At 40.5% G+C, this 17,239-nt stretch overlaps 1 protein-coding gene across 1 annotated transcript; it reads right to left on the bottom strand.

Annotated features, from left to right (window-relative positions):
- Positions 1-2,365: 2,365 nt before the first annotated feature.
- LOC135522476 (receptor-binding cancer antigen expressed on SiSo cells-like) lies at positions 2,366-17,238 on the bottom strand. The gene is made up of 7 exons (XM_064948770.1): positions 16,961-17,238; positions 13,144-13,238; positions 12,751-12,829; positions 12,360-12,512; positions 11,657-11,764; positions 9,622-9,716; positions 2,366-4,427 (listed from the first exon to the last, which is right to left on the bottom strand). Exons 2-7 carry the CDS (start codon positions 13,224-13,226, stop codon positions 4,310-4,312), a joined length of 636 nt encoding a protein of 211 aa, XP_064804842.1. The 5' UTR covers positions 13,227-13,238; positions 16,961-17,238; the 3' UTR covers positions 2,366-4,309.
- Between the last annotated feature and the right edge of the window lies 1 nt (position 17,239).

Consider the following 17,239-nt stretch of genomic DNA (forward strand, 5'->3'; position numbering starts at 1 on the left):
TTCTCATGGGTGCCAATTTCAATTGGTGATTTTCAGTTTCTCTTTAAATGCCAACCAGAAGGATATTTGAGTGAGCAAATTAAATGAAAGACTTCTTGGATGTACTGTTTAATCTCCGGTTTAGAAGGGGATCCTTACTTGCAAAGCCACATGTCTGAGGCCAGCTCTGAAAACAGCAGACCAATGTTCTCGGTCCTGAACACGAGGGCACATGTTTCTGCATCCGCACAACAGCTCTTAACTACGGAACAAGTTCACATGAATTAAACAGAGCTCTGTCTGAGCCAATGCATATTATGCTGAACCAAAAATAAACACTATGTAAAGTGTTGGTTTCATGAGCTGAAATAAGATCCCAGATATTTTCCATGTGCACAAGCTTATTTTTGAGCACAAATGAGTTTGCATCCCTGTTAGTGAGCATTTCTCCATTGCCAAAATAATCAATCCACCTGACCGGTGTGGCATATCAAACTGATTAAACGGCATGATCATTATGCAGGTGCACCTTGTGCTGGGGACAAAAGGCCACTCAAATGTGTAATGTTTTGAGGGATCGTGCAATTGTCATGCTGAAATCCATAGAATAGGGACTAATTTAGTTATTCAATTGACTGATTTCCTAATATGAACTGTAACTCAGAATCTTTGAAGGTGTTGCATGTACATTTTCAGTGTTTATCAAACAAATGCAATGGCTTTCTCAGGCTGTGTTGAATGTCCTCTGGGCAGTTTACAATGGAAGTGCATTAGACTTTCCAGAGTGGAACTTCAAGATGGTGGTTCTGAGTCCGACAATCTTTGAAGAAAGGTCATGCCACAGATCAGCAGAGACTGTTTACACACACAGACTATGTTTTCACATGTCACAATACATCTATGTGTGTGAGGATTAAAGTAAATCTAATCACCCGGCAGACTGATGCATTGAGACTGGAGTTGGAATGAGAAGTCCCATGCGATGCTAAATAACCCATTTCCCCTACTGCCATATGGGGATGTTCCGTTACATAACCATGACCCTCTGTTCATTAGAGTGCAAGCAGACTGATGAATCATTCCATCTGCTGTTATCTCTCTCTGCAACCAGGCCTGGTAGCAAAGAGAAGGAATAATCCATATGGGGAGGGTGGAGTCATGCTGCGTTCATTACCAGTGGGAATTTACCACATACGAATGGCCCTCCAACAGGTAATTACTAGTGGGGAACTCATTTATCATCCTGAGCTCTCATTTCTCTCACCTGTTGACCTCTGACATAAACTACTACCAGCATTTTCGGCAGTTAAATGCAATAAAACTTTATTTATAAAATGCAATCTATTAACATGGTTTTTGAACATAATTTGTTTACAGGCATGATAGCCGAACTTTTAGTTTATGGTTTACTCAGCTTGTTGGCCATTAGCGAATTAGCGTTTCTCAACGAGTTCATAGCATGTGAATGCATTCAACTGTTATTTAGGACTTCACAACTGGTAAATTCCCACCTCCCACTTGGTTACGAATGCAGCATTAGCTGAGTTCAGGGCTGTCTCAATTTGTCTTTCTTCAAATCCATGCATCCTATCTCCCTGCATGCTTCTCAATTGTATTGGAGACAAGGACCAAGGTCCTTCCTCTCTGACCTTGTCCAATGCATTTTGAGGGGGGGAGGTGATCGGATGTGAGGAATCCAGGAAAGATAGATTGAAATAGTGCCAGAGAGAGCTTGTAGTGGTTTACATACCAGCAGGATAAAATATGGATAGTTTACTTAGAATGGCTATTACTGACACAGATGAGACAATTTCATTTTTACAATGGAAAAATAATTATAATTCTGCAGGAACCGAGCAGATTATCCCTCAGTGATGTCTACCCCAACTCTTCCCGAAAAACTGATGAGTGAGACATTTCGTTCCTAAAAGTAGGTCATGATCAGTCTTTGAGTGGTTTGGTCAAGCAGGGGTGTTTTTGAGAGACATTGAATTTGTGATGATGTTGTTTCATGTCTGACCTTGGATTTGAAAGGAATTTGCCTTGCACGAGATTAAAATGCCCTATTAATCTACTTAGAGAACAAGCATATCTAATGACACTGGGCTACAGGCACGTAAAAGGTTTATTCATAATGGGAGTTTTTCCTAATGCAATAAATCATGGGTGGTTCAGAGAAATAATATGGCTTGAGTGAATCTTGGGAGGACATTTGATTTCAATACTAAAAATTCACACAAGCACGAAAAGAGCAAAAGTGATTTAATCTTGAAATTCACTTGCTTCATTGGTTTTGTATCTTTGTTTCTGTCATGACTCTAATATTGGTTAACATTTAGACACAATTGAAAAGGGATCCAGAGATTTACAATAGAAAAATAAGGAATATGGAAAAAAAGAGATCTTTATTGACAAAGAAGAACATTTTCATGTATCCCCATCATGCTGACTTTGATAACAATTGGAAGAAGAATTTGCAAAGAAAGCAAAAGGACAAAGGTCAGCAGTATTTTCATAATTGTCTGTGGCTAACCTCTTTCTTCCTGATCCAATGTTCCATGCAATGGGCAATATAATACTATCAATATTCTTTATTATCAATATCATCGATATCAATATTCTCTGAAAAAAATAAATGAATCCCTCATTTACCACAAAGCCTCACCTAAAATAACCATGAAAACACCACAATGTTTAAAGGGCATCGTTCACTTAGACATTCAATATAAAAACTACTTTTGCCAGAATCCCCATATTATATACAGGATACCCCACTGATGGTATAAGGAAAACACAAATGTGGAAAAGGGACTATCAATTGTTATTCTAATCCAACAGGTCTGTTTAATTGCAAATGCCTTATGTCAGTTCTACAGGGCCATCTCTGCAAATATGTTTCCATGGCAACTAGACCCTTCTGCTTGACATTCCAGTCTCATACACCAGTTGCTGGGCACTCGCACACAACACACACTTCCATCACAAAAAGATCCACTTGATTCGACACCGATTGACCGTACCAAAATCATATTGATACGTAACAGGTTATTGGTGCAGGCAATGGAAAAGGCTTTAACTTATGAAATCTTTTGACTGATTCTGTTATTAACCATCCGCAAATTACTGAGGAGGGGAGCACAGAGCTTTGCATCTTTTTACTTGCTATGATCACTGATCAAGGATGTGAGTTGGCCATGTCTGATAACCAAACTTTCTCAGATAACACAGAGACAGAGTTTGTATGCGTTATGCTACATTGAACGTGTAAAATAAAAAAAATAAAAACACATTCAACATAATGATAAAGACAAAAGTCGTTAGAGTCGCCGCTTCTATGTTGGTGTATTAAAAAGCAGGGATAAGAACAAACAGGAAAATGTTTAGATTATTCAAGACGTCAAAAAGGTTGAGCCTGGCCGATCAGTAACCATAGGATTACCATAGGAATCCACAGCCAACTCTTGAGTAAGGCTCAATTAAATTCCCAAATCCCCTTGACAGTGTCCACACCCTCAGTTTGAAACTCTTCTTTTAAAGCCTTCAATTCAAAATGTGCAATTCAGCATATTGAAGGCTGTACAGCAAAAGTACATCAGGAATATCAAGCAACGTCAATGAGAGAATGTGTTTTCGAACAATGACGACGAGAAACGTAATTAAAAAGCACAATAACCAAGCCAACAAAGGGATGTATGTAACTGATACACAGTGAGACTTGCATTTAATTACACACCTTTGTCCTTCATGTTATAAATAAGACAATGTCATAGAAATATGTCTCTTTTGAGACTCCACTTGTACTATAGGTACCAGTATATTTACACATATTCCTGGGAAATACAAATGGACAACTCAAAACTATCTACCTGAACCCAGTGTCATACTTAGCCAGAGTGACATTTGATACCAAGTCTCTGACATAGGGCAATACCAAAGGGCATTGCGCAGAGTATGGTCGCGCGAACTGCAATTAAGTCAGGGTAGTGTTCATTCAGCGCAAAACAGAAAAAAATGGACTGATACAGGGAGTGACTTCCTGGACTTGTCAGATAAGAAATGCTCATTTCCGTTTTCCGTTGCGTGCCCTAATGAACACATCCCAGGAATGAAGTGCCTTCCGATAGCTGAATGCAACAGTCACTGAACAAACATCACACTGGCCAAGCCATGCCTCGAATGATGGCTGGTGGACAGAGATTTCTTTTAAATGACCGCTTTGTGGAGTAGAGATGATCTTTGTGTGTAGATGACTAGAGGATGGCATGATGAAGTTTGTCTCAGTGTTTCTTTTTTTGCCTTCTGGCTCAAGGGATGAGTGTCCTAAAAAATGTTACGAGAGCTTGACAGCAATCTTCTGGTCCTTCTTCATCATCCTCTGAACCTCCTTCTCCATCTTCTTCCTCTGCTGTTCCATGGAACGCTTTTCTCTCTCTGCCATCTTCTGTTGTCTGGAAGACATTGAAACGACAGAAAAAGGTATGAGTTTAAAAGGATTGCAACAAACCTCATTACTAAGCTTTTTGAGAGAGCAAAGGTGATGGTTCACAGAGGGAGAGAGAGCAAAAAACCTCACAAAAAGTACTGCCAGACAAGTTTCCCTAAAGCCAGAATTTTCTTTGTGAAAATAATGCCGTTCTTTCGTGTTGAAGCTTTGTTGAACATTCTTAATATACTGCCATCTGCTGGATAACAATTAAACTTTTAGATCAACTATATGACAGCAATATGACACTGAACATGACAGGAGTTTCACATTGAACGAGGGCTGTCCCCAACTAAAACAAATATTGGTCGAACTTGAGTTGTCTAGTCTAGTTCTAAACGTGTATTCTTCCATAAAATGACACATCCTATGTGTTTTAACCAAATCAACTATACGCACTGAGCTTGTCTGATGCTTTAAGCGCACCGTTTGATGAAATAATTAAAAGATACAAATGACTAGAGGGAGTACGACCGCATTTGATTTGATTGTGTAGGACAGGGCTCAGACTTGCTGAGCTCAGACTTGGTAAAAAAAAAAAATGACAGCGAGTGACTGTGTGACTTGCAACCATTGTCTCCCTCTCCTCCCTGCTGCAGTGAACACCACAGAACAGCAAGTGTTTATTGCGCTGTCCATGTTGCTGATGAAGCTGCAACATAATTACAGCCATTTCTGACTGAAAAGTTCTGTTACTGACATCCCTAACTTGTTTAGGAGAAACATGCCCTATTCCCTCAACCCTTGCTCTAGTTACGTGACAAATGTATGCATCACATGCACGTGACCAATGGGGCCTGACCTATAGCATATCATAATCACATCAAACAAATTGGTTATAACAAACTCTGAACACGTGACAGCAAAATGGATGCAGAGGACGGGACAAGTAAACTCGAAACGAGGGGAATGTTTTAATGGTTGCTCAGGAGGTAAAGGGGAAGTCAGACGTGTGGAATAAATGTTACTTTTTGTGGAAAATATTGGAGATCAACAAAAATGTTTGATTTGTAAAGCCTTTATCACAGCAAAGACTAAAAACAGTCGCATTCATTTGTGAATGCAATTTCCGAAATGGAACGGTTTATTTATTGTTTACAGCAATAAATTAAAAACGAAAATGCTTGATTGCATTTCAAATCATGAATGATTCGTATGCTGTGTGATGACATGAACAAATTAATGATTGATACAGTAGCCTATATAAAGTATTGAAATACAGGCCTAAGTAAGTTACGGTATAAAGCCTAAACAGGATGAGCTCTTAGGCCTACAGCTCGATGGTGGTTATTCAAGGCTGTTATACAAGTTTCCTAATGACAATGACTTTACTTATTATTATAATGACGATCATAATAAAAACAATACGGAGATCAAGAAAAAGGAGGGTCATTATTATAAATATTATTTTTCCTGACAATTTGGAACAGTGTAAACAAACACTAAATAAATAATACATACCAGAAGCACCGTTCTAACAGAAAAAAAGTGAAAAGCTTTTATTACAGCATAGCAAATATTAAAAATCCGACATGTTTTGGTTGGACGAGGCTTTGGTGCACTTAACAGTTAGGCTATTGATTATAGATCTAATTAAGTTGGGGATTCCCATCTCCTCACATTTCTTTGAAAATTAAGACAAGGGCTGTTTTCTCATCTCCTAATGCCGTTGCTGCCTCCGCCCATTGTTCTCAACAGCAGTGTAAAGTACTTAAGTAAAAATACTTTAAAGTACAACTTAAGTCGTTTTTGGGGGGTATCTGTACTTTACTATTTATATTTTTGACAACTTTAAATTCACCACCTTCGTAAAGAAAATAGATGTACTTTTTACTCCATACAACTTCCCTGACACCCAAAAGTACTTGCTACGTTTTGAATGCTTGCAGGACAGGAAATAGAGCAATTCACGCACTTATTTAAGAGAACATCCCTGGTCATCCCACTGCCTCTGATCTGGCGGACTCACTAAACACACGCTATGTTTGTAAATTATGTCTGAGTGTGCCCTGGCTATCCTACATTTTTTAAAACATTTATAAAACAAATACAACAAAAACGGTGCCATTAAAGGTATATTTTACAATTGGTTACCTTTTTCACCATTGGTTCTCAACTAGAGGTCGACCGATTACGATTTTTCAATGCAGATGCCGATTATTGGAGAACCAAAAAAAAAGCCGATACCAATTAAAATCGGTCGATTTTTAAAATGTATTTATTTGTAATAATGACAATTACAACAATACTGAATGAACACTTTTAGTTTAACTTAATATAATATATCATTTCAATCAATTTAGCCTCAAATATATAATGAAACGTGTTCAATTTGGTTTAAATAATGCAAAAACAAAGTGTTGGAGAAGAAAGTAAAAATGCAATATGTGCCATGTAAAAAAGTTCCTTGCTCAGAACATAAGAACATATGAAAGCTGGTGGTTCCTTTTCACATGAGTCTTCAATATTCCCAGGTAAGAAGTTTTAGATTGTAGTTATTATAGGACTATTTCTCTCTATACCATTTGTATTTCATATACCTTTGACTATTGGATGTTCTTATAGGCACTTTAGCATTGACAGTGTAACAGTAAAGCTTCCGTCCTTCTCCTCGCCCCTACCTGGGCTCGAACCAGGAACACATCGACAAAAGTTACCCACGAAGCATCGTTACCCATGGCGCCATAAAAGCTGCGGCCCTTGCAGAGCAAGGGGAACAACTACTTCAAGGTCACGGAGGGAGTGACGTCACCGATTGAAATGCGAAGTGCTGTTTGAATGAATGCTTACAAGGCTGCTGCTGCCTAACACCGCTCAGTCAGACTGCTCTATCAAATCATATACTTAATTATAACATAATAACACACAGAAATACGAGCCTTAGGTCATTAATATGGTCAAATCCGGAAACTATAATGTAGAAAACAAAACGTTTACTCTTTCAGTGAAATACGGAACCGTTCCGTATTTTATCTAACGGGTGGCATCCATAAGTCTAAATATTCCTGTTACATTGCACAACCTTCAATGTTATGTCATAATTACGTAAAATTCTGGCAAATTAGTTCGCAACGAGCCAGGCAGCCTAAACTGTTGCATATACCCTGACTCTGCGTGCAATGAACACAAGAGAAGTGACACAATTTCCCTAGTTTAATATTGCCTGCTAACCTGGATTTATTTTAACGAAATATGCAGGTTTAATAAAAAATACTTCTGTGTATTGATTTTAAGAAGGGCATTGATGTTAATGGTTAGGTACATTCGTGCAAATGCGCTTTTGTTAAATCATCACCCGTTCGGCGAAGTTGGTTGTCTTTGTTAGGAATAAATAGTCTTCACGCAGTTTGCAACGAGCCAGGCGGCCCAAACTGATGCATATACCCTGACTCTGTAGCACAGAACGCTAAGAGAAGTGACAATTTCCCTTGTTAAAAGAAATTCATGTTAGCAGGCAATATTAACTAAATATGCAGGTTAAAAAATATATACTTGTGTATTGATTTTAAGAAAGGCATTGTTTATGGTTTGGTACACATTGGTACAACGACAGTGCTTTTTTTCACGAATGCGCTGGTTAAATCACCCGTTTGGCAAAGTAGGCTGTGATTCAATGATAAATTAACAGGCACCGCATTGATTGTATGCAACACAGGACAAGCCAGATAAACTAGTAATATCATCAACTATGTGTAGTTAACTAGTGATTATGTTATGATTGTTTTTCATAAAGATACGTTTAATGCTAGCTAGCACCTTGCCTTGGCTCCTTGCTGCACTCGCATAACAGGTAGTCAAGCCTGCCACGCAGTCTCCTCGTGGAGTGCAATGTAATCGGCCATGATCGGTGTCCAAAAATGCCGATTACCAATTGTTATGAAAACTTGAAATCGGCCCAAATTAAAATCGGCCATTCCGATTAATCGGGTCGACCTCTATTCTCAACGGCAATATGCTGGTTAACTTTGATATTACTCACATAGCAACAAGGTCTAGGAAAAGGCACCAATTCAACATTGCACATATGTGTTCCAAAACCGCAGAGAGTGATTGCTGTCCAACGGGAGAAAGCACATTTGTTAGAAAATAATATAATTTTTATTAATGTTGCACCATTGTTCTTACGTAATATAACCATATATATTTTAATTCTAGGTGATTTTGTGGTTCCAACTTTGTTTCAACAGTTTGGGGAAGGCCCTTTCCTGTTTCAGCATGACAATCAAATCCAATTTATTTATATAGCCCTTCTTACATCACGCGATATATCAAAGTGCTGTACAGAAACCCAGCCTAAAACCCCAAACAGCAACCAATGCAGGTGCAGAAGCACGGTGGCTATGAAGAACTCCCTAGAAAGGCCAAAACCTAGGAAGAAACCTAGAGAGGATGCCTCCATGCACAAAGCGAGGTCCATACAGAAATGGTTTGTCGAGATCGGTGTGGAAGAACTTGACTGTCTGCACAGAACCCTGACCTCAATCCCATTGAACACCTTTGGGATGAATTGGAACGCCGACTGTGAGCCAAGCCTAATCGCCCAACATCAATGCCCAACCACACTAATGCTTGTGGCTGAATGGAAGCAAGTCCCCTCAGCAATGTTCCAACATCTAGTGGAAAGCCTCCCAAGAAGAGTAGAGGCTGTTATAGCCGAAAAAGGGGGAACAACTCCATATTAATGCCCATGAGATTGGAATGAGATGTTCGATGAGCAGGTGTCCATATACTTTTGGTCATATAGTGTATATGTTTGGTCTCATTGAAATAGAGTAGGCTGCAAACGCATGGGTGAAGAATCACTGGCAGTTATCTTTCCAAGGAAATGTACGACCTGAATATGAAGCTATAGTTTACTACATTGCCTAGAAATAAATATTTATAACCAATATTTGTCTTAGTCTGAAAACTTTTTTATGAGTGGGAAGATTAAGCTATAAAAATAGCTCAAGAGCTCAAGAGAAAGTGCAAGTCTCTCCAACACTGCTTTCCCTCCCCACATTCTTCCCCTCCAATCAGGGACTGGGACACCAGGGTAGATGCAATTCATTATCAGGCAAAACAAAAAACCAGCAGGCTTCGGACATTGTAGGGTAATATTTGAATACCCCTGCTTTAGACAATATATTAATGATAATAATAATAGAAAGTGCTATCACCTGAGCACTAAATCGGCCTCCCAGGCAGCATCTGACGACTCATCCTCCCAGGCGTTGGTATCCTCGTGCCAGGTATCCATGTCTCCAAGCTCAGACTGTGGCACAGAGAGGAGGACAGGAATGCAGTCAGGACACACTCACTGACACAGTATAGGATGGCAGTGGTGATCTAATCTCCATTAGAAACTATTCTTCACACTGCTATAAACCTTAATTCAACCTGAATACAGAGAACTGTGGCCCTGGAGGATTTGTGCACTCCTGGAAATGTGCACTTCTGGGAATGAACAAATGTCACAGCACTAGTCCAACTAAAGCAAACTACTTTTGAGATGGTGAACTAAAAAGAAACCCAGACTTCATCATAGTGCAGTTGTGAGCTGGTCTGTAATCCTTGGAACAAGAAAATGGACAGGCGCTGGCTAGCTTCTCATCTTTTGGTGGCTAAGGTTTTGAAATCTGGAAACAGTGGATGGAGCAGTGCAACCCCTCTCCAAGCCTCTGCCAAAGCCCCTCCCCAGCACGTCCCCTTTCAAAAGTCCACCTATGTTTACAATCCAGGCTGTACAACAAATTTAGGATGTTATCAGTGACCATTCAAGTATTTTTTTTAAAACCCACCCAACTTCAAATACCACCTCTGCAAAATCAGTATTCATCAAAAAATAATTAGTGACAGTAATCCACCGTACAAGGAGCTCACCTCACCCCCATCTTAGAATCAGCAGAGGCCAACAGATGATAATATAAATGTTAACAGTCTATCACAAGAGACTAGTGGTACAGTGCCTATAGAAAGTCAACACCCCCTTGAACTTTTTTCCAGTTTGCTGCCTTAAATGTAAGACAGGATTCAATTAGACACAACCTACTCCACAGTTTTAAAGTGAAAGTTATAGAACATTTTCCAAATTAAGAAAAAATAGCTAAACTGAAGTATCATAATTGGATAAGTCTCCACCCCCATGTGTCAATACTTAGTGGAAGCACCTTTGGCAGCCATTACAGCTGTGAATAACTTGGAATAAGATTCTTCCAACTTCGCACAACTCTTAGGGCAACATATATCCATTGTTTTTGTCAAAATTGCTCAAGCTCTTTACATTTGGTTGGAAATATTTTATGGACAGCCATATTCAAACCTTGTCTCTGATTTTTTTTAAGCAGATTTAAGTCAGGACTGAGACTAGACCACTCAGTAACACTCAACACCTCTTGGAAAGCCGTTCTAGTGTGTCTATCCCAGAGTTAGGTTTTCAAAAAAAAAAAAATCACTGCAAATGATCCACGCTGTTTGTAACAAGGCTGTTAAGTAATATTAAAAATGACAGGGTTGGGTCAAATCCAATACAACACAAAGTGAAACCCTCTCTATTTCCAAGTATTGTGGTGGCAGCATCATGTTATGGGTATGCTTGTCATCGGCAGGGACTGCGAATTTTGTCAGGATCAAAAAGTTAGAGGAAAACCTGACTCAGTCTTCTGTAACCCTAAACCGGAGATATACTTAACCTTTATCAGGGAGACAATTACACACATTTTAACGCCAAAGACATGCCAGAATGGCTTTCCAAGAGGTGTTGAGTGTTCCAGTGTGGTCTAGTCTCAGTCCTGACTTTAACCTGCTACAAAAGAATCTAAGACAAAGTTTAAATATCGCTGTCTCTCAATGATCCCCAGCTAAATGTTATGAGTTTGAGCAACTTTGACAAAAACAATGGATATGTTGCCCTAAGAGTTGTGCAAAATTGGTATAATCTTATTCCAAATTATTAACAGCTGCAATGGCTGCCAAAGGTGCTTCCACCAAGTATTAACACAGGGGAGTGGAGACTTATGATATTTCTTAATTTAGAACATTTTCTATAACTTTCTTTCACTTTGAAAATGAGGTGTGGGTTGTGTAGCTCTGTAGGAAGAACAAAATCTAAATCTCTTTTTAGATTTAATTTTATGGGAGCAAAATGTGAAACAAAGTTCAAGGGATTGTAAACTGTCTAGACACTGTACATTGGTCGGTGGTACACGAACTCACAGATGGCTGGATGAAGGAGGTGTCCTGAGTGGCTGCCAGTCTGCTGGAGAAGCCCGCACTGCCATCGGGTACCAAGTAGTTGAGTGGCTCCCTCTTCTTCAGCACAATCTGGGGTGGGGACAGAGCGAGAAAGGAGACAAGTTAAAACTACTAAGAATCAACCATATGATATGGCATGACTACAAGCAGCAGCGTGGCCAGCGATATTGTCGACAGAGTGTGAGGCAAGAGGCTGCACTCATCATCACCAATACAGATACTGTTAAGCATCAGCGCATGTGCACGGGAGTTTTCTTCACTCTCTCATACCATGTGATAGCTGGGTGAAAACAAAATGTTGAACAGTGCAGCCTCGCCCATTGGACTATTTTTGTTTGTGTTGGGAATTACCCTGCTCCTCCCTTTTGGTAAATGTATATTGCTAAGTCTACCTTCAATTAGTGTTGAGAAGTGCACTTAAAGCTGGAATCTGTACTTAGTGAAAATGCCTCTTCCATTTGGGATACTTCAACAACAAAAAAGTTAAGTCAAACAACAAACACGTTTTCCCCCCCTGAGACATCATTGCATGCTCATAACACCACGCTGCAGGACACTCCTCTCCTGAGTTTCAACTAAACAAAACAAACACAACAACAAAAGATGCTGGGGCGAACAGTGGCACTTTACACAGATTTCAGCTTTAAATGAAGACCCAGCCTACTTTCTGTGTTTTCCTGATGGTGGGAGCCATGTCTTTGAAGTAGTCTGGTTCCTCTTCCTCGCCGGGCTGAGGTGGCACGTTGCCGTTACCGCCCTCGATCTTGATACTCGTGGGACCTTCTTCATCCCACGAGCTCCATTCTTCAACCTCTGGCTGCACAGGGTTTGGTCAAAGGTGTAAATTAAGTTTATTGTCAAAAATAATATGACAAAAATAAAGAGAAAGCATTTAAGTGTGCCACAATATAAACACTGACTGTTGGTTGCACAATAAATGTTTGATGATGTAATTAATGACAACAGGTTTGTTAGGGATGTAAAGGGAATCGACGAAGCACTTGCCTCATGTTAGCAATAATGGGCTGTAGCTTATAAACTTGTATATCACTGACCTGTTTGGGCACCGATGAAAAATCAACCGTAATTGGAAGAGATATCTGATCGCCGCTTAGCTTACGCAACCTCCCAGATCTATGTTGAAAAACACAATGTGCTTACCATCAAACTGTGGGCCACCACAAAAACATACATTTTAGAGCAAAGGCATTCCATGGGATGCAATTTTCAAATGCAAATAGGATTTCATTTCTATGCTAATGTGTTTGTTGTCCTCAATGAATAACGTTCCAGGAGATTAACATCCATTTCAACCAGGTAAAATGACTGGAAATCTTACTCACTGTGGCTTTATGATGTGGCAAAATCTATGCAGACATAGTCTGACAACGCAAAGGGTTCTAGATAAGTTTTGCTTCTTTCAATTCAACATAATGGTTGTTCCTTACCTGCACATTAACCTTCTGAAGAATGAAAGGAAGGTTGCAAGCCATGTGCAAATCTTGAAAAGGCGAAACTGAGAGATGGCCATGGTGAAGTTGAGCTAAAAGGAGGACATACCATTGTTAGCAAATCCATTGCATTTACAATCAGAATTTTCCAGCAAGACTGTCACCAGTCTATCTAATAATGAGTAAGCTTGCTAGCTGTTATAGCTTTTGTCATTAGCATAGCTAGAAAGTTAGCTAGATATTTTCTTCCAGGTTACTTCTTCTACCTGGCAAGTTAAAGAATACACAGTGTGTGTCATAATACCCATAAAACCTAGTGGTCCAATAGGGAAACGGTTCCAATTGTTCTTCCACCATTAATACATTTTTGCTATAGAGGATTTTAGAAACACTTAAAATAAGGACTGTATTTAGTGTAGACTTACCCTGGTATGATGTTTTCATAACCATGTAAATCTCTCTAGGACAAGGTGACTTTTATCAATATATCCGCCTGTATTTACCCACCAAAAAATGAAACGCTAAATAGCTGCCAATGTCGCTATCATAAAGAACTACAAGTGTCATGATGATCTGGATGACTGTTAAATCGGGGCAAAGGTAAGCAATCTCTGGATTAACTATCTAATGTTAGCTAAATGTATTAATGAACAAATTGGCTACATTTCTTTAAATGAGAAATTTTGTCAACGGTCTTGTGCAAGTTTAAAAAATTGACCATGCCTGTCAGCAAATGTGTCAGCTGGAGATGACATGCAGGAGCTTGCAGGGATTAAAGAAGTCTCGAGGTATTGCTCTCCTGAGGAAGAGTACCTTATGATAAGCTGTCGACCGCACTATCTGTATTAGTCGTAGCAGTCTATTTACCAACCACAAAATAAAGCTGGCACTAAGACCGCTCTCAACCAACTCTACAAGGCTATAAGCAAACAAGAAAATTCTCACCCAGAAGCAGCGTTCCTAGTGACCGGGGACGTTAATGCAGGCAAACTTAAATCAGTTTTACCAGCATGTCACATGTTCAACCAGGGGGGTATCCAATACCATCTTTACTCCACACACAGAGATGCATTCAAAGCTCTCCATTTGGCAAATCTGACCATAATTGTTTCCTCCTGATTCCTGCTAACAAGCAAAAACTAAAGCAGGAAGTACCAGTGTCTCGCTCAATACGGAAGTGGTCAGATGACGCAGATGCTACACTACAGGACTGTTTTGCTAGCACAGCCTGGAATATGTTCCGGGTTTCATCCAATGGCATTGAGGAATACGGCTTCATCAATAAGTGCATCGCGGACGTCGTCCCCTCAGTGACTGTACGTACATATCCCAACCAGAAGCCATGTATTACATGCAACATCCTCATCGAGCTAAAAGGTTAGAGCTGCCGCTTTCAAGGAGAGGGTAACTAATCTGAATGCTCATAAGAAATCCCGCTATGCACTCAGACGAACCATCAAACAAACATAGCATCAATACAGGATTAAGATTGAATCTTACTACACCGGCTCTGACGCTCGTCGGATGTGGCAGGGCTTAAATTATTACGGACTACAAAGGGAAACCTAGATGTGAGATGCCCAGTGACGCAAGCCTACCAGACGAGGGAAATGCCTTTTATGCTCGCAACACTGAAGCATGCACAAGAGCACCAGCTGTTTTGGATGACTGTGTGATAACGCTCTCGGTAGCCGATGTGAACAAAACCTTTAAACAGGTCAACATTCACAACATTCGGAAATCCTCGGATGTGTAAACAAAGCATGAGCGGGCCAACTATCAAGTGTCTTCACCCAACTGACATTTTCAACCTCTCCCTGACCGAGCCTGTAATACCTACATTTTTCAAGCAGACCACCATAGTCTCTGTGCCCAAGGAAGCGAAGGTAACCTGCCTAAATGATTACCGCCCCGTGGCACTCACGTCGGTAGCCATGAAGTGCTTTGAAAGGCTGGTCATGGCTCACATCAACAGCATCCTGGAAACCAATGTGCATACTGCATCAACAGATTCACAGATGACGCAATCTCAATCACACACCACACTGCCATTTATCACCTGGACAAAAGGAACACCTATGTTGCAAATGTTAACTACAGCTCAGTGTTCAACACCATAATGCCCACGAAGCTCATGACTAGACTAAGCTAAGGACGGGGACTAAACACCTCCCCCTGCAACTGGATCCTGGACTTCCTGACGGGCCGACCCCAGGTGGTAAGAGTAGGCAACAGCACCTCTGCCATGCTGATCCTTAACACAGGGGCCCCTCAGGGGCGTGCCCTTAGTCCCCTCCTGTATTCCCTGTTCACCCCATGACTGTGTGGCCAAACACGACTCCAACACCATCCTTAAGTTTGGTGAGGACGCAACAGTGGTGAGCCTGATCACCGACAACAACCTCTCCCTCAATGTGAGCAAGACAAAGGAGCTGATCGTGGACTACAGGAAAAGGCGGTCTGAACAGACCTCCAACATTGATGGGGCTGAAGTGGAGCGGGTCGAGAGTTTCAAGTGCCTTGGTGTCCACATCACCAACAAAATATCATGGTCAAAACATACCAAGACAGCCGTGAAGAGGGCACGACAAATCCTTTTCCCCCTCAGGAGACTGAAAAGATTGGGCATGTTTCCCCAGATCCTCAAAAGGTTCTACAGCTGCACCATCGAGAGCATCCTGATCGGTTCCATCACCACCTGGTATGGCAACTGCTCGGCATCTGACCGTAAGGCGCTACAGAGGGTAGTGCAAACGGCCCAGTACATCACAGGGGCCAAGCTTCCTGCCATCCAGGACCTATATAATAGGCAGTGTCAGAGGAAAGCCCAGAAATTTGTCATAGGGTCCAGTCACCCAAGTTATAGACTGTTTTCTCTGCTACCGCATGGCAAGAAGTACCGGAGTGCCACGTCTAGAACCAAAAGGCTCCTCAACAGCTTCTACCCGCAAGCCATTAGACTGCTTAACAATTCACCTTCTACCCCCTCTCTTGTACACTACTGCTACTCACTGTTTGTTACCTATGCATAGTCACTTCGCCCCCACCTACATGTACAGATTACCTCAACTGGCCTGTACCCCTGCACACTAACTCAGTACCGGTGCCCCCTGTATATAGCCTCGTTATTGTTATTCTTATTGTGTTACTTTTTATTTTAGCTTCCTTTTTAAATATTTTCTTCTTCTCAAACTGCACTGTTGGTTTAGGGATTGTAAGTAAGCATTTCACAGTAAAGTCTACACTTGTTGTATTTTGCACATGTGGCATTTAAATTTTTATTTGTAGTTTTGTCTTCTTTGATGCTACTTAGCATTTGAATCTGAGAGTAAATAGTTTAATGTATTGGTAAGTCACATTGTCAGAGATATCCATGGTTATCAAAATATCACGCCAGGGTAAGCATACACAAAACACAGCCCTTATTTTGTGTTTCTAAAGTCCCATATGGGAAAAATGTATGTTTGAAAAACGATTGGAACCATTTCCCTGTTTGACCTCTGGGTTTTATGGGTATTGTGACACCACCACTGTGGTGCTCTATCGTCTTATGCCCCATTCAAAACAACTGTGAACTCAAAAATATACTAGGTCAGTGATCTTCAGCTCGGTGCTCTGGAAAGAGGTCCGAGTTCCCGAGTTAGATGACCGTTCAGATCTATTTTTTCTTTAGTATATCGTTTTTTCCCCTGAGTTCCGAGTTGTCTTGAACGGGACATTCTTATCAAGTCCAGGTAGCTAGATTTTTGTCTGAAACGGATATTGGAAGGTCGCCACAGTTCATTGTCTTCATAGCTAAAATACAGACACTCACCGCACAGATCAATATGCTTGTTTAGCTGACAGCTGGCGAATCAGATGTGGCCGTCCCCAGAATTCATTTATTTGGCTAGCTTAGCAAATGAGCATACCGGTATGCAACGTATTTTTCCTTATAAATCTCACTCTAGAAACAACACACTTGCAATAATGATACCAGTCATATCATAGGCGTATGTGTCTAAAGCTGCTACCTAGTATCTGTTTTCATAATTTATTCCAGAAACATTTATCGCTTCTTCATAGCCTCATGGCTGCCATCTTGAAACAGAGG

This window comes from Oncorhynchus masou, chromosome 30, assembly GCF_036934945.1.
Source record: "Oncorhynchus masou masou isolate Uvic2021 chromosome 30, UVic_Omas_1.1, whole genome shotgun sequence".
Taxonomy (NCBI): Eukaryota; Metazoa; Chordata; class Actinopteri; order Salmoniformes; family Salmonidae; genus Oncorhynchus; species Oncorhynchus masou.